Source organism: Anoplopoma fimbria, chromosome 10 (assembly GCF_027596085.1).
Source record: "Anoplopoma fimbria isolate UVic2021 breed Golden Eagle Sablefish chromosome 10, Afim_UVic_2022, whole genome shotgun sequence".
Lineage (NCBI taxonomy): Eukaryota > Metazoa > Chordata > Actinopteri > Perciformes > Anoplopomatidae > Anoplopoma > Anoplopoma fimbria.
Genome location: NC_072458.1, coordinates 5,855,017 through 5,880,624, shown reverse-complemented (window position 1 = coordinate 5,880,624; position 25,608 = coordinate 5,855,017). Strand labels below are relative to the sequence as shown.

Below are 25,608 nucleotides of genomic sequence, written 5' to 3'. Positions count from 1 at the left end.
GTGTGTGTGTGTGTGTGTGTGTGTGTGTGTGTGTGTGTGTGTGTGTGTGTGTGCAGTTAGTGGCCAGCTTGCAGTTAGAGGCCAGCTTGCTCCACGATTTTCTTTTTTTATTAGTTCACTCCACACACAAACAAACATACATGCATACACACAGCCGGACTGAATGAAGAAAGGCTTTCTATCTGATGCTAATGAAACACAAGCCTAGCCAGCACTTGGCAATGCCTCATGCCCTCTTAAAAAGCGTATTTTTGTGTGTGTGTGCGCGCTTTAGTGTGTTTGTGTGTGTGTGTGTGAAGGATGACTCTTGTGCCCCGTTATGGCTGGCCCCGCACTGCTCCTGAACAGGACCAACTGAGATGATGCCAGCAGCTTTTACACCTGGCACTGGCTTAAAAACAGAAGGGAGGAGTGGCGGCGTTCGTCGGTTCCAATTTTTTTTTTTTTTTAAGCGAGAAAAGTTTCACACCGTGGAGAGAGGATGAAGGGATAGACAGAGAGGGAGAGACTGGGAGGAGCAGTGGAGTGAGAGAGAGGAAGGGAGACAGAGACAGAAGGACAGGTGCGAGTGATTTCTGGCAGGAAGCGGCCTCCTTTAGAAGTCTTTGAGATCAACTCTGTGTTTGCCTTCCCATGCTCCTGAGAGTGGCGGAGAGACTGGCAGCACATCCCCTCAAACATGCCAGCTCATTGTACCCCTCTCCTACCAGCATGACCATATTCTCCAAATGGGGTTCCCCTGCCAAATATATACATACACACACACAAACACACTCGCAAACTTCCATTCCAAACCCCACACAGTGTCGTCTTCACTGCCATGGTTTACTGACCTACTTATCCTTCCTGCACCTCTGTTCCTCTTCCACATTTGAATCAGCTTGAAGACAGTCTGTGTATTTAACAGTCGCTGAGGTGTCAAGACAAGTCCCAGAGCAGGCTTTTAAATGGTATTTACCATGAAGTTGTTGTCTTGGCTAGCAGAGTACTGCAGGTAGCCATATGATTTACCTTTTCTTTTTTGCAGTTGAATACTTTTTCGGTTACCACTGAAGGAAGTCTTTCGTTCAGTCATAAAACATGCTGCTGTCACAGAGGCGTCCTCTCCAATAAGCTGTCATCATTTTGGCTTTTTGTCAGCATCTAGTCATTAAGGGTATGAATAAATCACTTAGTGGTATTCATCGGAAATTGGAAAAGTATTGCTCATCGAACTGGTACAATCTAAACATGACTCCAGCATGTTTTCTTTTCTTTTCATGACTGATGACATTTTTATGGCTTTGTTGGATATGCTTTGGAGAATGTCGGTATTCTGGTTTTGGATTTGTGTTAAACATCATTAATCTGTTAGTCATTTGGTGACCCCTGAATGTGACACAAATCTCGAGCATTTAATCTGATATGATTTAAATTGTCGCAGCTCATCTGATTGATGCTTACAAGAGGTTTTTTTTTTGCCCCCGGCAACTTCGCTGTTAGTTCAACTGTGCGTGAGTTCAAAAAACTGAAGGCAAACTTATTAAGCACTGCAAAAGTGTGGGTATAGTGTGTGGATCAGAGGTTGAGTGGCCCTCTTAAAGAGCCTTCTTAACTTAATTTCTGCATTTCTCTCACTCTCCTTCTCCGTCCCTCTTCTCTGTGTCTCTTTTTTTTTCTCTCCTTCTTTACTGAACCCCACTTTTGGCTCTCTTTGAATCTGCTCTCTCTGTTGTCTCAGCCAAGACACACACTCTCACACTCAGCTGCTGCCGCTTGTTTTGTTTTGACTTAATGAATGCCAAGTGTGTACTCTATATACACACACACACACACACACACACACACACACACACACACACACACACACACACACACACACACACACACACACACACACACACAGACTCTCACACACACACACACACACACACACACACACACACACACACACATACAGACGCACACACACTTGTCTTGTCTAGCGTAACCAATGACTCTTGTCAGTAATGCATAATCACCATTTCCATTTATGAGGGATTACATGCATGTGCTCGCAGGTCTGCACGCACACACTACACAATGTGTGTGTGTTAATAGAGGGCCATATCGTGTCTATTGATTTACTTTGGATGTTAGAGAACCTATATTTAGTGCAACACCGAGCTGTTCTACTCACACTTAATGTTGTATTCACACATAGTGGAGTCCTTGCATGCACAAACAAACAGACAGACAACCATTGATCTTAGTAGAAAGCTGGACAGTTAGGCCTTTTAGCGTTCATCCAGCCGGATTTAGAATGGCAACTTTGATTTCGCAGTCATATGGTGACTTTGTGTGTCGTTTAAAAAAAAAAAGAAAGATATTTGCAACACCACTAAATACTGTCTGTGTCAGTTTGAGTACAGTTTAAACTCTTGAGCAGTTGTCTCATTATTTTCTCTGTGTCTCCCCCTTTGTCTGTCAGTGACTCACCCCTGCATGTCAGCATGTAATTCTTCAAAATCTCCTCTAAACTCTCCTCTCATTGTCGCTGTGTTCTTGCAGTTCTATGAAAGCCTTCAGCTTTTCCTAAATGGCATGGTGAAGCCGCATTAGCCATCCACCACAGTGCATGCTGTCAGTCTGCACACAGACTCGTGCTAGTATTGTGATTGTAGCACAGATAAACCATGTTTCAACTGGTTTGAGTAATGACTCTTGACATCCAAATCAAGATGGTTGACAGGATATACTTTATACTGTTTGTATCTGGAGCAATATGGGCTGTCATTCTAAGGTCCATAAAAGTATTTTAATAGTGTGTTATTTTATTTTAGCTGCAAAAATATCTATTGTAAGCCATGCTGTTAAGATGTTTCTGCATATTGATAAATATGACTCAGAATACTGTTTCTATATATTAGAATAAGTATATGATTTCATTAGAATATCTCATTTTGAGACACCTTTTAATAAGAAGCATACCTTGTCGAGTAATGTGTTCAAGTTAAAGCCAGAAAGTATTTATTTTAAAGGAAACTGGGTGAAGCCAAAGGCAAGCACATTACACCTTGTTGTGCTATTAAAGCCAGAGCTCATATGTAAGATGTGTGTGAAAAGAAACATGTTTCAAATGTGTCCACTGCAGAGTGTAGTGACCCATTGGAAGGGTCAGACCTGGGAACCATCTGTAAATTAGAAACGCTCCGTTGTGAAATTGATCAGTCCAAAGGTGTGTGTGTGTGTGTGTGTGTGTGTGTGTGTGTGTGTGTGTGTGTGTGTGTGTGGGTGTGGGGTGTGTGTGTGTTTGTTGTTGTTGCTGTGTGTGTGTGTGCTAAGATGTGTGTGGCTTGTTGCTGCTGCTAAGATCACCAGGCTTGTGTGTACCTGTGTACTTAATGTTTTTGGTTTTTTTCAGATCTGTGTGCTAAGCTTAGCTGCAACAAAGGATACCGAGATGGAAATAACCGCTAAATCTGCATTACAAATATGGCGAAATAAAAAAAAATCATGTTTCCCTTTCGGTTTATGCACCTTTAATTCAAGCCGAACCTTATTCCATTTGTCCCAGATCCTTTGTTTGAGCCACAGTCTGCTATGTCTCTAGCCCCAAGGCCTCAAGTCCACTCAAGGTCTCTGAAGGTCTACATATGGGCCTCTGGCTTAATTAGACTGATTGCTAAGCACATACAGAATCCTTTTTTTTTTAAAGGTTTATTGACTTAATCTGGCCGTGGTCAGCCACTCCCAGGGCTGACTGAGGAGGTCTGCAAGGTCAGAGGTCATAGGGTTTGAGTTCAGCATGTGTTGTGAAAGAGTGGGGAGGGGGGGGGGGGTAGCAAATAGCCCTGAGCAGTGGAGCTTGACTGCTAACAAAAGCCTATGTGTAACTGCAGCGTTTTATCGTTTTCTTTCTGGCCTAAGTTAAAGGAAGCACAGCAGGAAGAGCAGTTTCATTCTTTATTTTTTCTGCCATGTTATTCCCATCACATTCCAAACCTCTGGCTACATGTTGGTAAAGCTCTGTTGGTGTTTTGAAATCATTTTAGTGGCGTTTATCTTAAGCGCAGTACCGCTTTTGTGCATTAGCATTTTTAAGGTGACAAAGGGGACAATGGCTGACTTCCACCTGACCTAATATAGCATTTATATATTCACAGAGATATAGCTAAGCTTGATCTATTGTCAAGATGTCTTTTCTCTGCACATCTGCCTATCAGGCCATCTCCCCTCTCCTCGTTTTCATTCAATAAAAAAAAAGGTGGCGAGTGAAAAGCCAAGGTTATATTTAAATATTCACACAGGCCCTGCTATATCTTTTATCTCAAATGTATATTGGCCTCATCGGGCCTTCTTGAAGCATATAGCTGTCACGGCTGAACTGGGACAAAGAGACGCACACACACACACACCCTATCACATCACTGAATAACAACCTCACATTTATCATGATGTCAGCACAAAGTAGTTGAGCGTATAACCATATGCTCAGAAAAAATACAGAAATACTGTAGAATATACATTTCTATCATGACTATCGAGGCCTGTTCAAGTGGACTACTGTGTGTACAATATAGTGAGCAATAACTGGATGTCTGTGTGCAAATGTGTCCTCTCTGTGGCCTCGTCTCATTGACTTATGGTGGTGTTTATTTGTGTTTGGCGTGCACATGCTCACTGTATACGTGACTGGGGTCAATACAGGGGCTGTTTGCACACGTGAAGGTCACGAGGTTATTGGGCCAGTTCACTGCAGTGTCATCCCTCTCTTCAATACATGGAGACAGGAAAACAATAAACAAATTGAGTAAGCAGAGTGTTCAGTTACAACTATTTAGTTCGATGATGTGTGTAGTGTAGTGTTTTACAAAGAAGGTTTTTCAAACTCTTGAATTTACCATAATGCACTTTTAACCCTGGCAGTTGCTGCCTATAGGCTAATAAGTAACTCATTTGATAAACATGATTAGAGCTGTTAAATCTGCTATGTGCCAAACTAAATGTGACTTCACAGTTACATGTAGGATGAGAAAAGTTTTGTATTTCTGCTGAAACATAGCAGCCTTGGGGTTGCTTTTACTCTTTCATACAGATGCCTAAATGCTCACGTTCACACATACACATGGTGTCAATTACAGTGTTATCACTGCGAATATACACACTTTGTTTTTTACTCTTTGATCTGCTGATGGATTTGATCAGAACAGACTGCCAGACAACACACACACACAGACATAAATATAGATAGAGACATTGATTAAAGTCATGTATGCCTTTTAATACACTTTTTGTGAAGCTTAATTCCTGCATATAAACATTCATACACATTTCACTCTTATGCACTCGAACATGTACACTCATCTTGCTCTGATTTGGACGAAATGAACTCAAGACCCACATTCACAACTTACACACACACTCGCAGAGCCAGCTGCAGTGAGGTCGTCTTTTATCAGGCCCATGTGGGCCATCTGGAGCCAATTAATACAGCCCCTAAGGTACAGACTCTGGATCAGTGTTCTTCTCCTCACACAATAACCTTTACCATGGGAGGGAACAGAAAGTCTGACTCTAGCACAGCCTCATGCCAGCATCTATCAAACCGTGGGACACACTGTGGACAAGTTTAAGACTCTGCTTGATTCAGATGTGCCATGTTATTTTTGCAAAATGGTCCACAGATTCTGAATGTCTGACATAGCTTGAGCTACTGGGATGAATGTGAAACATTCAAATTATACAATTATTCAAACAGGTTCTTTGTTTTTGCCGACGTGTCGTTTTGGTCAGTTTGCTGTCTCTTTGGCATCTAACAGGTTTATGAAAATGAATGACAGAGACTAATTGTTTAGCTGTTTTACTTGCTTTTTTTCTGGCCTGGCACACTTTCATACTTCCTAGCCAAAGAGTTGTTTTTTTTCTCTCTTTCTTTCTTGCCATTTGTCTTTCCTGATCTCATTCTCTTTATCATGATTTGTTTGTAGTTTTGGAATGGATTCAATTAAGATGTGCCATTATTTTCCAATTAATACTCCGGCTATGGCTTGTAAAGAACTTCACAGTATTAAGTTGAGCAGAGTGCTCTAAAAGTCAGAGGACGCATTTGCACAAATCAACACAGGGACTACTAGCTCATGTTCCACTTGGCAGCCTTATCCCAATCTCAGGTTACAGTGGTACAGCAAAGGTCTGAAACCAAACCGCACAGCGACTGACACGCATAACAGCCAAGCCTTCACTGTGGAGGACCAGGGCGTCGTATACAAGGGACACAGTGTAGTATATGACCTTAGGAGCACCGACACACACGTCATTAAATGCCTTCTCACATTAAGGTCTCCAGTCATTTAGCTTCATTCTATCCACTAATTCATTAATGGATTTAATTTTGAGGCTACATTTGGTGAAAATGGAGCAGTAAAAGTAAAAATCTGTCTTTAAGTTACCCTATAATCAAAATAATTATCATCACATTAGATTGAAACCTGCGTATCGGGCTTCATTTCTAACTATAGAATCAGACACAGGCTTCTTATCTGGTGTTGGTAACTTGTTTCAAGCTAGATTTCACCCAGTAAGACAAGTGACAAATACAAAATACAAAAACAATTTCCAAGCTTGAGCAATTAAAACGGAGTCATCCGTAACATGCTGTTAAGGTCAAACCTCTTTGTTTGTCCCCTCTGCTGTTCTATCGCTCGTCCTTGTACACATCGGACTCCATTTATCAATATTTAATATACGTAAAGATTTGAAAGATGCTGAGCCAGCAGCTTATTCTATAAATCAAACATGCATGTGAGATTGCTTTTTTCAACTATCAGTGCTTCCTAATTGGCATTTAAAGTATTATTTTTGCATCTATTACGAGTGTTTAAATCACAAATGAGTGCTGTTTAATAAATCAGCTGTTGTCAGCTCTAAGTGCACACATGTGCTTAGTCATCTAGTTTCTTGCACTCTGCACCCTGCCGATGTGCTTTGGCTGACAGTAAACTGGTTTAGGGAGCCAGTTGGAAGTTTCTATTTGTGATAGTCTTCTCCTTCACTGACATTTGACACATTGACTGAGTGTGAAGGATAAGTTCTGGTTTTGCTGGCTTCCCTCCAATGGGAGAAGTCAGTTACCCATCAAGTGTGTAGACGGTGTCTTGCTCACTGACACTTCAGCAGGGTGGACGCTTGCCAACGCCCTCGTAGCATAAACAGAGATGACCACAAGTCCTGCCCTCACGGCAGTTCCCATGGTAACGGCCATCGCTGGAAAGGTGTTGATACGATTGAGACTGAAGAGGGGAGCTAGACGTCTTTGATTGACAGGGTCCATGTGCACGAGATCTATGTCAGCTGTTCACAACTGTGCTGCCTGAGCACACGGTGGTCCGGCTTCGGCTGAGTGAAATACATTAAAGAAGCTGTAGCTCATCTTTCTCTCTGTGCCTCTGTCCCCTTCATCACCACCTCCTTCCCATTTCTCATCTAACTTTACTTTATGTGTTAGAGGGAAATCACAAATGGCCCTTTATCTACTCCCTTTCTTCTTCCTTTTTTGCCCGGGATTGCTGGCCGATGGGATCGTCAAATTTTCTCTCTGTCTCCCTCCCAGAGATAATCAATGCCCTAGCAGCTACGGTGCCATGTGTAATATTAGACATTACAGCAGCCCTTTGAAGGGTACGGCTGGGGGGTAGCAGGAATGGATGGAGGGAGGAAGGGATGGATGAAAGGTGGATTAGAAAGGGATGAATGGGGACATCCTGCTGTAATCTCTGAGCTGATTCTTCCGCTATTGGATCTCTGTTTCCTCTTTTTTCCCCTCCCTGTGTCTCTACAGACCTCCTCTCATTCAGGGCAAAAAGTCTAATTTTACTCTTGTAAGCTTCACTTACCTGCCATGGCACTACACCAATGAGTATACTACAGCTCAACACGCTGGGGAACATAGTGTACCGTGGCTGACACACTCACTCCCACTCCGGCAGCCCTCATGTGGGCAGACAGAGGGCTAAGACAGAGGCTCATGTTACCACTGAGCCCATAGCACAGTGGCAGCACAAGTCATGTCATTGCAAATTGTTCCCATGCTGATACTACTAAAGACATGTGGCTCAGCATTGACAAATTGGCCAAACTTTGGGGACGATCCATAATTTCATATGAATCTGGACAAATGAGTTAACCACTTGTTACTATAATTGTTTCCATGATCTGATTTCCTTACGCTCTTAACGGTGATGAAAACCGTAATTCTGTTTGGCCACCTGGGCACAGTTTACAAGGAAGAGGGCTCTCTGTCATCTTTATAGTAATTACTTGTTACTGAATTTGCAGTTTTCGTAACTTAAAGTGAGAGGGGTTTTTATTTATCCAGTCCTCCGCCTGTGGATTCACTGCCAGACCCTTCATTATCACACCATCAGTGAAGCAGATCTGTTTTTATTACCTTTTTATTAGCCTCATCTTGGCTGTTAGCACTCCAAAAGAGAAAGAAGATGACAACTGATAATAAATAGAGAAATGTGCATGAAGTGAATTTAGTCCAATTAATAGAGATTACCTGTAGCCAGAAATGTATTTCCAGTGATTGTCAGACTGCCCCCCAGCATATCTCCCATGTTAGTTAATAGGTAACAGATAACAGAGGCTCGTCCAAGTGAAACCTGAGGCCCGTCTAAAGAGGCTCTGTTTGACTGTCTAGACAGGATGTAGTAAGCACATTGCTTTATTAGCCCATCTGTCTCTGTCCCCATTCTTTTGCACAGTTGCCTGTGCTTTATTTCTGTTGTCTGTTTTTCTCTTTTTTTTAATTTGCCATTTCCATCTCACCGTTTTTTTTTTTTTTTTTTTTCAAGCACTTAAATAGGATCCTATTTATCTAAAGCTGGAGCAATAAAACCATCCGGAGTTTTGGCTTACCAAAGAGGCTTTTACGGAGAGCCCCCGTCTCTGCTTACTGTTTTGAAAGTGTTCATAGCACAGCTGAGCTTAGTCTACATTGCCCCCCCCTCCCCAATTTGCGCTATTAAATTGCAGACCATTAAATTCACTGGATGGTGAGACGGGTTTGGGTGACTGCACATTTGAACCTTGCATTAGCATAGCAACAGCTACGCAGCCATGCACACATACAGGTGTTCCCACACGACCACACTAAAGTTTTGCTGTGCATTAAGACATTCTTATTCATTTAAAATGACTATTGATATATTGGTGTCATAAAGTGAAAGTTTTGCGTGTGTAACAAACAGTTCTTCCTTTAAGATCCATTAAATTCTAAAGGCACACATTTATTCATACAGTAGATAAACACCGAAGCTGAAACTTTTTTCCAATTTGAGTTAAATTTTGAGCATGTTAGAAGTACAAAATGAAGGATCTCTAAAAGGAGGTCGAAAAGAGGATAGTCTCTGCATTTAGCTTGAAGTAGTTGCAACTTTTTTATTGTAACTTTTAGATATTTAGCTTATAGAACAAATTGAACGGACACATTTTAATTTTTCCATAATGTTTAATGTGTCTGCTTATGTGTTAAATAGTCTATAAATGTGTGCACGGTATGCAATTTGCCAAAATGCCTAAATGGACAGGGTGACATTAAAATGACTGAACTCTCTGTGTATATATGTGTCTTTCCTTTTCTCTAATTTCCTTCCCTTCTCCATCACGTATCTTCTTGTCACACACTATGCATTTCCCAGTTTTGGGGTTACGCAAACCGCCCTGCGTCCAGCGTCCATCTGCACATTCTTTCCATAACTTCATCTCACTTTCCGGCTTTGGCCTCATCCCTTTCCGTACTTCCGTTTTCTAAGTGTTCACAACACGAGGTAGAGTTTTATTATGGTGTGTGTGAAAAGGTCAATTTTTCAGGACAGACTTAAAGTTGGGTAGGCAGGGGTATAAGTATCTTTTTTTGGTTTTGTCTCTTCTCATGTGTGCTTATGTGGAAGTGTTTGCATTTGTTTCTATACATGTTGAGTCCCACAGGTCAAGCAACAACAAATGCCACCCCAGCGGATGTGGACGTGTGAAATGAGCATGATGATTGTGTTTATCTGACACCTGTCTCATCCTTTGTCTTTCTAGCTGTTTGTTCCACTCTTCTTCTGTAACGACGTTTTCATATTAGGTACGATAGATTCGCACTGCGCCCATGTACGGTTGCCTCCTCTCTCCACTCCCCCACCTCTCAGCTTTCACATAAGTAATGTTGCTCCGTACCAGATTACACTTGCATCAACATCAATGTTACATTTGTTTATGTTGTTGCTACAGTATGGAGAGGCAATACCCAATCACAAGATCCTAAGCCCATGCAAACAAACATCTTGCCGGCCTTCCTGTGTTATTACTCATGGATGTGCAGTTTAGACGATGAGATCATGCGCTGCTCGTGGTCAAGTGTACTCTGATCCCCCGATGTTGAAGCCTTCTGACTGGCTTTGAATGGGTTATGATTTTCACTACATTTGTCTGTTTCATTTACTACCTATTCTTTTAATTGGTTAGTTTTTCTTTCTCTCTTCCATTCTCTGGTTGTATCTTTATACTTAACATTACGTTAATGTGCTGCCTTCTTGCCTGTGTCCCTTTTTTCTCCACATTCTGCAAGTAAATCACCGCTGTGTGTGAAGTGACACCTTTCCTCATTGTGCAGTTTTGCCTGTTGAATTGACATGTTCTTTGTTCTGTAATACCATGGGAAAACGGTACATCCTCTACGCACCTAGCTTTTAAGTGAATGTTGAAATAAGGCAGCACTATAATCCATTCTATTCAGTAAAATGAGTGATTGAACTTTTCACTGCCACATTTATTTTGAGACTAAAAGTCTGTATGTTTTGTGTGCAGAGAGAAAATTCCTCGAACGATGAGTATGGTGGATGTTTTGCAGACTCAAAGTCGAAAACAATTAGATTTGTGTAATTGCCGATCGCTTTTGTGTACTATTGAATTCCAACTTATAAGCTGGTCACAGTCTTTGTTTACAGAGTGTTTGATTGTAAACAAACCGGGCGTGTGCAAACAAATGTTTGTTCAGTTTTCTCACACCTCACATCAAATGCAGCGCTTTGGCAATGTGCGTGCAATCATCTCTCAATTTCTCACATATTGAGCTTAAACCCATGTCACGGCGGGAAATTGACACGTTTTGACACCACACTGTTCTCTGATTGAAGTGTAATCGGAGCTCTGCACCAAATGCATTGTGGGTGTTCTCCAGACATGATCCTATCTTCCCTCACTTTAATCGGGTCCATGGAAAATTGACAAATAATACCAGGATATCACATTGCTTCCAACAGAGCTCTCTGTCCTTCTCACACACACAGCAGCACTAATCGATTGAGGCCACTTGCCGGTTCATGTGGCCCCTGGTAGTCTAGGACTGTGTATGTGTGTGTGTGTGTGCCAGTTTTACCAGTCTTGTGGGGACCCGACTCCCGTTTGGAGAAAAAAATGCATGTCCCCGTAACATAAATCATTACATTTTAGGGGGAAGACTTGGTTTAAGGTTAAGATAAGGTTAGGTTTGGGTTCTAGTATATATTATATAATAGAAAGGTTAGGCTAGTAGTGGTTATGGTTAGGCATGTGCCTAAATATTAAATGTGTGAGAGTTAGTGTCCACACCCAGATGTGTGTGTCGTAAGGGTGGTGATGTGACGGGTAAGGTCCATGGCTTTCTCTCAGACAGCCACTTCTTTAATATTCTCCTCCTTCCCTTGCCTCCACTGACACACACTGTGAAATAAAGAGAGAAAAGAGACAAGCAGAGAGAAAAATGAGAGCGACATCTCAAAGGCTTTGTGCACCGCAGAAGATAATAAGCGCAACATAGAGAAAGAGAAAAAGGAGAAAATATAATGGTGGAAAGGTGAGAAGGAAGTAAATGAGAAAGAGTGACAGACGGAGATACAGAGAGATGAAGGAACTCGTTGTTGGGCAGCTTAATTATCTTTCACTCAGTGCTTCCCCTCAACAGTAACTACATGTGTTTTTTGTAAAGGTAAATACACTAATTTACATGCAAAAGTACCAACACTCACTGAATGACCATGTGATCTGGGGAGTGTGTGGGTATCTGCACATCTGTGATGGCCTCACACCCACTCCTCTCTGGAATAATGTGCAAATGCTGACACGCAAAGGTGATCAATTCTTCACTGCGGGGTAATTGTTTCAGCAATCCACTCTACAGTGAGACAATGGCCATTGGTCCACAGTAATGACAACGATGAGAGTACGTGTGTTCATGCATGTAAAAAAGCAAAAAGTGATTTTAAACGGCTTCATACTACTTTGTATTCCGTTGAGATAGATACGGATAGATTACTTGGCGAGTGTACAATACTGTTGCTACACTGTGCTAACGTAGTGGTGTCTGCGCATGTGTTCATGATTTCTACCAATGTATGATTGTATTTGATTGTTTGAAGTTAATGTGATTTATCTTGCATATAAGCGCTGTGGTGCATATTTTTATGTGAACATAAAATCTGATTAAAAGTATTAACTTTCCTGTTATCTTAAACAGTCGCGGCTGTCTCTTTGTCGTAGTGGCCCACCGCTGTGGAGTAGACACTGGGGTGTTTAGCTGTAATCAAATAATTCATATCAGTTACTTACTCTCTCCTACTTTCTCGTTTATTTTCCCTCTCAGACCTCGGCTCCAGGCCCAGAGGAAGTTCGCCCAGTCGCAGCCCAACTCGCCGAGCACCACGCCCGTCAAGGTAGCTGACCCAGGCAGCCTGACCACCGCCCTGGCCACTGTGCCCTCCACGTCCCTGTCATCGCTCTCCTCATCATCCCTGTCCTTGTCCATTCAGGACCTGTCCAGACGCAAGCCCAAGACGGAGGACTTTCTGACCTTCCTTTGCCTCAGAGGTAAGACGGAGCAGAACGGAGCAGATGGAGGCGTAATTACATGCAGACCCACAACCAGCGGTAGGCACACCGGGATGTTTGTTGAACAAGGAAGCTGCAGATATGTCTTGCTTTTAATATTACAGGTTTGAATGCACGTCCAGGACACGGGGTTTCTGCTAGAAAGCCAAACTACATATTGATTCTGAGGCTGGACAACAGTTTGCTACTGTTTGGCTGTCTTTGGATAGGCCTACACTATTTAAGCTTCTAGTTGAAAGCTTATGTACACACCCAGCATTTCCAAGACCTGTCAAAGCATATATGCAGCCCAGTGCTGAGATGGCTCGTCTCATATGAAGGCTTAAAGGGAAACCTGAACTTTTGGTTAAACACATTTTAGACACACATGCACATAAAGACGCAAAGGCAATTCAAGAGCACATATATTAAGTTTTGTTAAGTCAGGTTTTGATCACCCTCCACTCACTCATACACACACACATAACCGCACACACACATAACCGCACACACACATGCTGCAAATAACTTTGTACTTGCCTAAGGCTAAGATTATCCTGCATTTCATCAGCTTACACATCTCCCCCTCCCACCTTTCAACAACTATCTGTCTCTTTAACACCCTGCCTATCACCCTCTACCACAGCAGCTGTTGGTGCACATAGTACTCACACAGTCACACGCCCCACACTACAAAAACTACACAGGTTCACCGACACTATGTAGCACCTTCCATGTCAAGTGAACTGTAAAAACGACAGAGTAATTAGCAGCAGAGTAAGAGGTGTGTGTGTGCGTGTGTGTGTGTGTGCGTGTGCGTGTGTGTGTGTACAGTCCCTCAAATTAAACCCCCTTCAACAGGAATTTCACAAGTCGTGTTCTCTTTTCTTCTGTAGTTAATGAAGGCTTCTTGTTACTTATGATCCATGCTCTGTTGGCAAGCAAACAGAGAGGGCTAGTCCGCTGCCAAGACACTGCAAAAAGTTTCTCCTCTGCTAAAGAGCCAAAGTTCTGCTTATTTTCTTAGAAAGTTTAAAGAAGTTTCAAGACCCAATCTATGAATCCTCTTCCTTAGAAGAAAAAGAGAGCGACATTTTAAGATTCAACATTGATATAACATTCACAACAAGCACTCGAATTAAAAATAAACCATAGCGATCACAGGGGCAGAAATATGCTGTAAATTGTTTTAACTTCTATGAAACAGACATCATGTATGCTTTCTAAATTATCTATATAGATAATTAATTGCTTGCTCCTAGTTTCTCCCTGTGCTGATTTTATGAGGTAAAATGGACGTGTTGAACAACACCATTCTCGCTCCACTACCTGTCTTTTATATATGTAGACTTGTACATAGGATGTAAGGAAGCTCAATGACCCTTCACAGGACACTTCATTAATCATAAACTCTACCTTACATTTATGGCCATCTCAAATAACCCTCTTAAAAGAGCGAGGGAGTGACTCATTCAAGGCCTGAATAATAAAAAAGAAGTTTAAGGCCATTCTTTTCAAACAACCTTGGTCGTGACTTCTCTTTGCTATCTTCATTTTATCCTTCGTTAAATATCTCACTCTCCTTTTTCTTAAACATGTCCTCACAGCCAGAATTAACTCATTTGGAAGACAAAACCCCTCGCTTCAGATTAATTTACCGTTATCATCATTAACCTCTGCCCGTCTTACAAAGTAGGCTAAAGACTCAGGGGAGTCGAATTTAGATTCAAGTCTGTCGAGACGTGATGGCTATACGTTGCTATTCTACGAGAATGCTCCCTTTATGGAACGCCATTTTAACCTCACAGGGCTCATTCAAGAACGCATAATTGGAGGTTGCTAAAAATCAAATGAAGCCTTTGGTGAGAGGGGGCTTTGATTTGCATATATAGGCCAGGATGGTCCATAGGCTAATGATATAATGTCCCATATACTTTGAAGTTGAGATTATTCTGAGCTCTTGGTGCTAAACTAACTCCAGCCTTCCATGTGGAGCGGTAGACTAATGAGGTGTAGGTGGCTGGTCCTGACTCAGTTTTGCTGCTTTCTCTCTTTATAATTAAGGTTAGGAATGGTGCTTTGCAAGCTGATTTTTTTATTTTTTTGTTGTCTCTGTGTGCGTGCAAGGTCTGCTGTTCTCTACTGCGCTGCTATTGCTAATTTTAGAGCTAGGCTGCTAAGCTAATGATTGGATGGTTTTCCACTGGGCTTTTTTCACTCCGCCGCTCCCTGCTTTACTGTTGTATTTATAGATCCAGTTTAACTCTGTGTGTGTATATGCATGTGTGTGTGTGTGTGTGTGTGTGTGTGTGTGTGTGTGTGTCTACTAACTAACCGTGCTGCGAGGATGACATTTTCCTGTGCGGGCTCTGTTTTTCCCCTTGGCCTCTCATGTGACCCATATGCAGGGACCCTTACCAACAGAAGGACATGGGAGAATGTCAGCACAGCCCTTGAGGTTGTGTGTCAGTGGATGTTTGTGTGTGTTGAAGCGTGTGCGTGAGTGCAAATCCATGCTCGCCGCTGATGTCCTGCTTATCTCCTGTGTCTCCCGCATGTGTGCGTGTTAGCCTGTGTGTATATATACACACACACACACACACACACGCAGCATCCTGGGTATATGATGAGACACAGTCTATGAGGACAACCGTGTTAGCCTGGTTAATCTTCTCAAAGGGACTCAAGTCTTTGATACGGTCCGAAACCCCAAATACCCTTTAAGATCTTGATACATGTCTCTCTGGTGATCTGACCACCACACACATTTGGCTGCTTCATGTCTGCTACCAAAATCCCTTAGACAGGATCTCTAGCTATATTATGGAAAACTCCAATCCATTATCTCCCTAATTCTTTCTTTTCAGTTTGATGTGGACTTATTTTTACAGCAATAACGGTACATTTAGCAACATTTCTACCCTAAAACCCAATCAGTGGTGATTTCTGGGATCTGTCCCGGGTCAAACGTTCACAGTGTTTATACAGACACACCCACACACCCATGGCAGTGTTTGCTTTTCTTATCTGGTAAACATTACGCATTCAGCCCCAAAATGCTTCTATCATGACTCATTCTGACGGCTACATAAAAGCAGTTAAAACGTGATGGATCTGAAGCTGTAAAGTCAGCAACAAAAAAAGAACTCTGTCACTCCCTATTGTGAAATTACCACTTAAAAGGACAAAATCAAAAACACAAATTGTTCTATTGAGCAGCTTCATGTAGGAACTATGGTTGAAACAAAATAGTTCCTACATGAAACTGCTCACTAAAGTTCTGTGGATTATCTTGATTAACTGGGTCATTATTTCTGTAAAGAGAGATTGCTATTAAGTTTTTCAAATGTATTTGTAGTTTTTTAGTGCTTTGAGCACCACAAGCCGAGTGCCTTATAGTCCCATAATAGCCGAGAGAAGGCATTCCTTACTAGAGGCGATATCGTCCAAAGCTAGGCAACTCACACCAAAACAATCTGATTGATAAAAAGCTCTGCAGTAAAGAGGCAAAATATGTATTTTTGAATTTGGGGTGAACTGTCCCTTTTAAGTTGCGATGTCACAATGTGGCGTGAAACGAGTTCAGCTTTCACAACAATTGTTTCTTTTTTGTTGCTCACTTGTTTTATCTGCTTTAATGTAGCTGTCAGAATGTGTTTTCCTTCATTCTGCATGATACTCATGTTTATTTGCATCCAAGTTTGTAATAGACGACATTTTATTGTCACACACACGGACACACACATTAAGGATGATCCTGATTCAACGTGGGAGTAACCGGACAGAGAAGTAAAAAACAAGATTTCTGTGTGTGGAAGGATGCACATCATGTATGCTCACCACCCACGCTGTCTAGGGCCCATACTCTGTATTTATCTCACTGCTCATCTCCCTCTCCGGCAAACCTACAAAAACACACACACACACACACACACACACACACACACACACACACACACACACACACACACATATATACACACACACACACACTCAAACGAGCTGAGTGCTCAGTCCTTGCCTGTGCTTTCAGAATGGTGTTTATGTGTGGTCCAGGCCCGTAGTTGCACTGTTTATATCCATGGAGAAAGCCATTTGGGTGGTAGCCAGACAGTCTGCCTCTGGCTCCGTCTGCCTCTGGTAACACAGAGGGTGTAGTGATGCGGTCGGCCAGTTGGGGGCAGCACTGACAGGAGCAGAACGGGGCTTAGTTTTACAAGTCATCCAATTGGATTGATTCCAAACTGAGATACCCACTATTTAAGTAAACAGCACGATCTTTCAGGAATGATTGCTATCATTGATTTAAACTACATGTAAGCTTTTTAAGTGGTATTGGTTGCTCCCTAACTTAATGTTTTTGTGCATCTTTTCAATATTCATCAGTAAATATCAGGCATTGTTTGTATTATGCATTCTGGAAAGAAGTTAGTTCTCACTGAGACACAAATACACAGGCACACACAGTATACACATTGACATAGATGAGATAAGAATAGATTAGGGTGTAAATGAATAACCGTCTGCACACCCACTCCTGGAAATGAGTCTCTTACATAAGATTCATTTCCAGGAGTGTGATTTTATTTGTGATTTTGTGTGTGTGTGTGCGTGGAGCCAGTATGCGTACATGCACACCACCCCCGTGTTTACCTCATTGCCCTCTGGGCCTTCTTCCATGCCTGCCAGCCCCAGTGTGGTGCCTCTCTCTCAGGTTCAGCGAGTCCAGTTTCTCTGCTCTGCTTGCATAACCTCGCAGCCCTGACCTAGTGAACTAAAGACCTCAAGTTCTTAGTACGTGATTACACGAGACAAAATGTGGATTTTTCACATCTGTTTTTGTAGAAAAGACTGCCAGTGCTGGGAACTGTGCTCGGGACCTCTATATTTGTAGCAACATTGTTATATTTGATTCTGTTTGATGTTATTTTTATTGTCTAAGAATCCGGCTTAACTAGGAGCACATTTTCTCTCACAGGGAATAGAATTTCAAGCCTGACAGCTACTCATGTGTCTCTCTAGTGCATTGTTTCTGTGACAACTGAATTTCCCTCAGGGATAAAGTGCTTTTCTTTCTCTAATGTATGATTGCTATTTGATTAAAGCCTGGAAAACTGTATAAGTAGAGTTGTGACTTTCTTGTCACTCATGGCGCAGAAATCGGTCTTACAACAGCGACTGATTCTGCTTTCTGCTCCAAGTGCAGAGCCATTTATTGGGGGGTTAATGTTTTTGCTGACATCAGGAAATGTCAATCAGGAGAAGTAATCCCTAAACCTCACTCAGTCTCTCTCATTCTTCTGTTTCTCCCCTTTTGACTAATGAACAGTTTGCCAGAGCTCAGCTGTAGACGATAACTTTCCGCTCCATGCCACAGAACCTGGAGTTCTCTTCCTTTCTGACCTTCACTTAAACAACAGCTCTCACACTTCCGGCGCGCACATGTGGCACTTTGTTCTAAGTCAGCACGTCCACATGTCCCCATGGCAGCTAAAGCCTCCTGATTGACTATTTAAATTGTCCTCATTGTTTCAGTTCCAGTTAAGGGGACAAAAGAGGGTAGCCAGAGAATGGAGGGGTTTGTAATTATGCCCCCCTCCTCCCCCAACACCCACCCAAGAGCCCCGTTAAAAAATGACAATTCTAATAGAATCTTTCAGACCTAATTATGATTTGTCTGTGCACAGAATGAGGTGGATGAAAAGATGGTGTAATTGGCGGGGACTGGGCTTGAGGTCTTGGAGAGCGACTGAGATTTTTTTCACCATATATTTGTGTATATATGGGCATTCTTCTGTGTTTTTTAGGAGTTGAGCTGATAGATTCAGGGTCTCCGGTACTGCCGCCACTCCGGTAGTCGGGATGTCAGTGGTCTTAAAAGGACTGCTGGATCTGTTTGGCAGGCTGGCTCTGTATGTCTGTCTTTGTGTCCCCACCCGTCTCCCTCTCTCCAAAATTCCTAGACAGTCTCATTTTAAAGATCTTGAATATATTAGATTTTTGCTGTTGTTACATCTGTTCCCGTCTGATGACTGGTCCTTGTCTTCTACCGTTCTGCTTCTTCCTGCAACCTTAAAAAAACCATTTCCCCATCTCTCATATTTTCTTTTTCACTTTCACAGTCTGCTCCATCTCCCTTCCTCTTTTCAGGTTCTACTCTGAATCTGTTGTCTAACCATAAAAGTGAATGAATGATTGCTTTTCTTTCCAAATCCTGTAAGCTACCCTGTTAAACTGGTTCCCAGAAGTAATGTTAAGGTGCACACACACTTCTTATAATATATTTCAACATTTTCCTCTCCACTTTCCTGCACTCCCAAGCAAACACACTCCTCCCTCCATTTCTACCCCCGGGTGCCCCTGTGGTCTGTTTGCCATTGGCCCTCTGACCCCTGTTCAGAGCAGTAAATTACAGCCATTTAGCTAATGAAGCAAGTCATTAGAAGCTGATTGGGTCGTGTGTGTGTGTGTGTACCGCCTCTGTGTGTTTGTTTGGTCTAAGAGAGGAGCGTTTGCTCTGTCGCCAAGATAAACGAGGTGTCCGTGTGGGGTGTTGTTTGTGTGTGTATGTGTGTTCGTCCTTAGGTGCTTGTGTGTAGCTTTTTGTATCTGCGGGTTTATATGTGTGCTGCGGTCACCCAACTTCCGAGGGCTGATCCGCTGGTTAAAAGCCAGAAGATTGTACTTTGCTACAAATGGCACAGCTACAAGGGTTCAACCTATTATAATTGTCTGCATCCCTCTTAAGATGCTGTGAGCCAAGAAACCATAAACACACACTGGCCAGGGGCCTGCCTGCAAAGAATCGGGCCTTACAATGTGGCCTTAACATGTAGGTTACTATGGATTAAAGCCATATTTCACTGTTGTTGAATAGTTACTTTTTTCGCTGCAGATCTCCTTTTAGAAGTTAAATAGAGCAGGTAAAACTCCATTACAATCGGTCTGGGAATCTGCTGCTAGTACAGATTTTCTCTGGCTCTCTGAGGAGATAATTAGAAACTGGCAGAGCTGCTGAGTGAGAAGTGTGATCCAAGGCACAACCAGATTTATTATTACCAGGCTCTGTTTTTTTTTCTGTTTTGAAAAAGCTTTGATACGAGAATGAAATTTAAACTGAGCTTTCAAAATAAATGCGACGTGACATGTGGTAACCACAGGTCCCCCGGCTGGCCATTAATAGTTGTTAGTGCACTAAAATGTGAATTAATCTCTGTTCAAAGATGTAGCCTATGCTTTAGAAAATAAATTTGAAATAATTATTTCAATATGTTTATTGTTTTATTTTCACATCATAAAAGCAGAGAGTAATATATCAAATCAACGTCATTTTAAGAAGGTGACTTGCAGCAGTTGGTTGGAAGGAAAATAAGAGATTTTCTAGCTTTCACGCTCCAGTGTTCCCTTAAGGACTTTCTTTTCTTATTTTCCTACTTTACTCTGTAGTGTAGGCTATTTAAAGCAGCATACTTCAGTATCCAATGGTACTATGTCTGCATGGTGCTAAATAGCAGCAGCTAAAGGGATAGTTGGCTTATTGACGAGGTAACCAGTGCGATGCTAAGTTCTTGGGTTGGCCGTACGTCATCCCTGCAGCACTCTACAAAAACAGTAGAGATAAGTTCCACTTTCAGTTCAGTTCATGTCAGAAAATATTTTAAGTTGGCCTTTTTGTCATGTGGGTAAAACACATTCTGCTGCTTTCCTGTCCTCAGCAGTACATTGCTTTGCTCCCAGAGCGCCATCTACTGTAGGTAAAACACTGACTATAGATAAGTACCTTGTACAACCCTACTTAAAATAATCCAAACTATCCCTTTAAACTGTAAAAGTTCCTTTCTTTGTCATTAGGAAAGCCCTGTCTTAAAAACAGTGTAATTTATGCATGCATACACACTTACACACAAATGTTTCCAAGCCAAGCTCCATTGTCCACTTGCAGTTTAAATGTGTTTGTGTGATGGTGCACACATATTGATTACAAAAGACTGGTTACTAAATATCAACCATTCATTTATTCCAAATATGTCCAAATAAGGACCTTGCAAAGTAATTGTGAAGTCTTGCTGCTAATTTATATCTTGTTCTAATATGTATTAAGATATATTCATGTCATACTTGTGTTATCTCTACATGTGTATTAAGCCCATTAATAAAGTATTGAATGTGTAAAATATAAGATAAGTATTCTGCACCCTGCAAAACAAGAGTACTAATTAAATAATTGGCCCGGCTAATTCCTAATTCACTCTGTAATTTTAAGAGCTCTGTATAGCTTAATGCAGGCTAGTTAAATTCAGCTTTTTTCAGAGGCTTAACATTCTTTTAATTGACTTATAATCATCCATTGCTTCCCATTAATGCCCTTTGAAAAACTAGCCCCTTTTAAATGTAATAAAAACCCCAGTAGTTGCTCATGCTATGCAATCGATTTATAAAGGATTCATAAAATCCACAGTTTCCTGTTCGTAAACGACTCAATCTAATCAAATCTATCATGATGTTGCATAACCACACATTCCAGTTAACTTTAAATCAATAATCCCAAACACACAGTTTAAACATTTCAAAGCCTAATTGTACAGATCGAAAATATTTTTTTCCAATTTCGCCAACTTTGCCTACCCTTTCTGGTCACACATCCAGGCAGGCACATACACAGGCTTCTGTAATTGAGGAAGTACATGGATAACAATAAAGAAACAGTGGTGTATGTATAAAGGGAAGGCTGATGGTTACAGAAATCTTCTCTCTTCTTTACGCTGGCCTTGCAGAGCTAGCTCCTCTGGTGGAAGTCAATTCAGAAGCTAGCTGTAAAAACAAACGCACTCAGAAGCTATGAAGCGTTCTCCTGGTCTGTTGTTTCATTCGTGGCAAAGATCAGCCTAGTGCTGAGAAGATTTTGATGTTGTTTCTGGAAGCACACCAAGGCACACTATGGATGCCAGTCGTTACTGCTACACTACAAGCCTGCCTTAGTTTTTTTTTTATTACTGCATTACTATGAGTAGAGCACCTGTTTGCACACTGATTTACGAGAGCAACATTATGAGATTTAATAACATAGCTTTAGGCTTTATGACCTTTTATGAGAGTGTGTGTCTACATTCAGCTAACTGACGTAACATTATAGGCTAGCCACTGCCAAACACCATGATCCTCCCTCCAGCACATATTGAGCTAGATTTCTCAGAGATGACAAAGAAAGTGATCGAGTGTGACAGAAAACAGGAAGAGAGGGAATGTTGACATTCTTCTCCAATATGGGGGAGGGTTTGACAGTAATCGTGTTTAGAAGAGTGAAAGCGGCAGATTTTGGATTAGCTCAGCAGTGACGGTTTGGTTTTCTAAAGTAACTCTTTTACAGAGCACATGTACGGTATATGTGCGTCTCAATAAAACTGTCAGCGTCAAGAGTAGAGAGTGGAAAGACGGCCTGTTACATGCTCACGGCGCTCTGCTTCAGTTCTAGTCATCAGAATACGTTGCTCGTCTTCCCCTCCTTCTCCTTCTGCACTAAACACAAGAAATAAAGGAAAAGGTCAGTAGGTAAATGGTAAATCCATAGATATCAGATTTAAGAAGTGATTCTAAAGATAATAGAGGTTTAGCCTGATTTAGATGCACTATACATGCTGTTTAAGTGAAACTGTCATCCCTTTGCATAGCATTCCAAAATTGTGCTGTGCGTGTCCTTATGTTTGTGTGTTTTAGTCTGCGTGCGAATGCAACAATGGAGCCGCTATGTGCAGAGCAGTTTACAGCGCTTCAATAGGCCACCAGCTGGGATAATGACAGATGAAAAAAAAACAGCAGCACAATCACCATTATTCACAAATGCTTTAGCAACTTCTATTTTTACATTAATATTTCACTGCTCACATATTGATGTCGATTCATCTGTAATTTCAGAGATTTGAATGAAAAAAAGAGAGATTTTTTTTTTCCATACGTGGATTGCTCAACAAAAAAAGGTGTTGAGTTGAAAGTGGACTGACATAATTACGGTAAAGCTCTGTTTTTTTAGTGCCTGTCTCATAATTCATGTTGTAATTATTTCCCTTTTCTTTTCCTTGCTCTCCCTCCTCCCCCAACCTACCTCTTTATTATTCATCTCCCCCTCTCTCTGTACCCTTTCTCCTTGTTTCCTACACCTCTCTGCACTCAGGTTCATCGGCCCTGCCCAACAACATGGCCTACTTCGGAAGCTCCCAGGAAGAGGAGGACCTGGAGGATGATGAGGAGGAGGAGGAGGAGGTGAGGAACGGAGGTGGGATCCACTCTCAGGGTGGGGTAAGCAACAGCCAAGCGTCGGCCTCCTCCTCCTGCCACTCGACACCCCGCAAGGGCAAGATCCCCACCAGGCAGCCACTCAACGGGCACGGTAAGGACGGGACAAGAGCTCGCAAATAAGCATGAATAGAGTTAACTTCTTTCCTACATATTCACAGAGCTTTATGGGAAATGGATTCATGAAGAGGAGCAGTTTGGCTGTTTTGTTTTGAGATCCTGCCGTTGTTTGCCAGCTGAGGAGGAGAAGAAGGAGTTGATGGTAGAAAAACAGAAAAAGAAAGGGCACTCTGAGAGAGAGAATGATGAAGAGGGAGGTGAGGGGAACGAAAGAAGAAGATTGAAGGATGATGCACCAGTAGAATAACTAGAGAGGAATGGAAAGATCCATTTTTGGAAGGGAAAAAAAAATGATTTGGAGAGACGAAGAGAAATACTTATACTGGCCAAACAGGAGCAGAGAATGAGTCATGGGACAGTGTGGACAGAGTAGTAGTGCTTGTTTCTGTGTGTGAACGGGAGCAATTGCCCAAGTTTGCGCTCTTCTTTTCCACTGCAGAGACAGGGAAAGTCACATGGGACAGCAGAGCTGCACATCAACTCTTTCCACCCCAATTAACACTTAGCTTGCTAAGCCCTAACAAGGTGTTTATGCACGCACTGTAACAGCTGGCCGGGGCCCTCGACACACACACACACACACACATTGAGCGCAGTGACAGCATACGTACACCCCTTGGGGCACGTAGACATTCGGATGAATACACATACACACACTTGTGCACAACATTTAGGGAATTGCGTGCATGCAACTGAGCCCATCAGAGGAGACTCACTCCAAATCCCAAGATAGATGACTATAAAAACAAGTACACTGCATCTTAATAAGTGATTGTTTATTTGTATGTTCATTAAGAATATCAGGCTTTTAAGACATTCAAATTGATAAGATTTTTGCAGTGTATGAACTCATTTCATAGAATCCATAATAATGCTCCTAGAGATTTTTTTTTTACAAAGCAATAGAGAAATGATTTTAACCTGGAGGCCCTCCCTTCCTGGCAGACTTTAGAGACACACAATCCTTCCGGCCAGGCGTTTCCCCACAAAACAACGGCTGGATTTTATGGTTCCCTTCTTTTCGCCCTCCCTGACACTCTCCCTCCCTCCCTTAGTCTGTAGAATCGCTGCCAGTAAGGTTCAAAAGGTGAAAGCTTTGCTCAGCTCTTTCCTCTGTCATCCTCTCGAGTGGAATGTGGAGGAGGAGAGAGACTGGTCTGGATTAAGAGAGAAAGAGGGAGAGAGAGGTCCATAGATTTGTTGGAAATAAACTCTTGGAGAACTGTGCAGTGGATACATACACCTCTCTCTCGTCCTTTTTATGAACATCTGTAGATACACATGCACTTAATCTGTATAAGGAGCACGGACTAGGAAAGTGAAACCTGTTTGAACAAATCCAGGCTTGTTGTGTGCTGCAGCTACAGCTTAGCCTCCCCTCTTATCTCGTATACCAACACTGTTTGCAAAGCAGCTCGGCGCCTTCACTGTGATATGCTAAATACATAGATAAGAGGGAAATAGGCAGATAGACTTTGTAGGGAACAATCGAGATGAGAGGGTTAAGGACACAGAAACAGACGTTTACACACATTAGTGTTCACACACACGCACAGTCAAGACTGGGTCACTGCTCCAGTGTTGAGACAGAATTTGTGCTGCGTTGGGTATCAGGCGCACACACACACACACACACAACGATAGACCAACACACACACACTCCTCAGTGTATTTTGTGGTTTTAAGTTTGGCGTCAAGCGTGACACTTTAATACGCAGCTTGGGCCACTCTCCAGCGGGAGCAGGGTTATATGGGCTCTTAGGGAAGAGGAGGAGAGAGAGAGAGAGGAGGTGGGAGGAGGGAGGAATGGTCGAGGAATAGGAGAAATAGAATTAGTGAAGGAGAGCGAAACATTTTATTCTGGGAGGTAAAGAGAGACAGGAAAGGCCCTACATTGTAGGCCATTCATCAGCCCGCCGTCTCTCCGCCTCTCTCTCTCTCCCACTCGGCCATGTGCCATGTTGACATAGCTAAATTAAACGGCTTTTATTGGACTTCATATCTTGCTTAGCTCACTTCACAAAATGTCAGGATTTCTCTCATTTTTCTTAGAGCCGGCGGCCCGAGAGACCCGCAGGCGCTCACTTATGGTTATGACTGGATACACACATACAGTACAGCACATACACGCATCGTCGTGCACTGATGTTCACAAATGCGCACACATATAGTCATGTTGTGCATTGCGTGTGTGCTGTGGACGCTCCCGTGTGTTTGTGCCTCGGCCTCCTGTCGTTCTTTCCATACAGCATGTTGATACTAAGACGCCATTAAAACTTTAAATTGAGACTCGTAAAAGCTGAAGAGGGAGCTATTGAATGTGTGTGTGTTAATTACCTCGCTCCC

At 42.2% G+C, this 25,608-nt stretch overlaps 1 protein-coding gene across 1 annotated transcript in view; it reads left to right on the top strand.

Moving 5' to 3' along the window:
• The window catches only part of jarid2b (jumonji, AT rich interactive domain 2b), a 103,652-nt gene that overhangs the window by 60,879 nt on the left and 17,165 nt on the right, over positions 1-25,608 (top strand). Inside the window, exons 4-5 of the mRNA XM_054606065.1 lie at positions 12,629-12,852; positions 23,021-23,236. Coding sequence (XP_054462040.1) covers positions 12,629-12,852; positions 23,021-23,236 — 440 coding nt within the window. The remainder of the gene's footprint in view (positions 1-12,628; positions 12,853-23,020; positions 23,237-25,608) is intronic.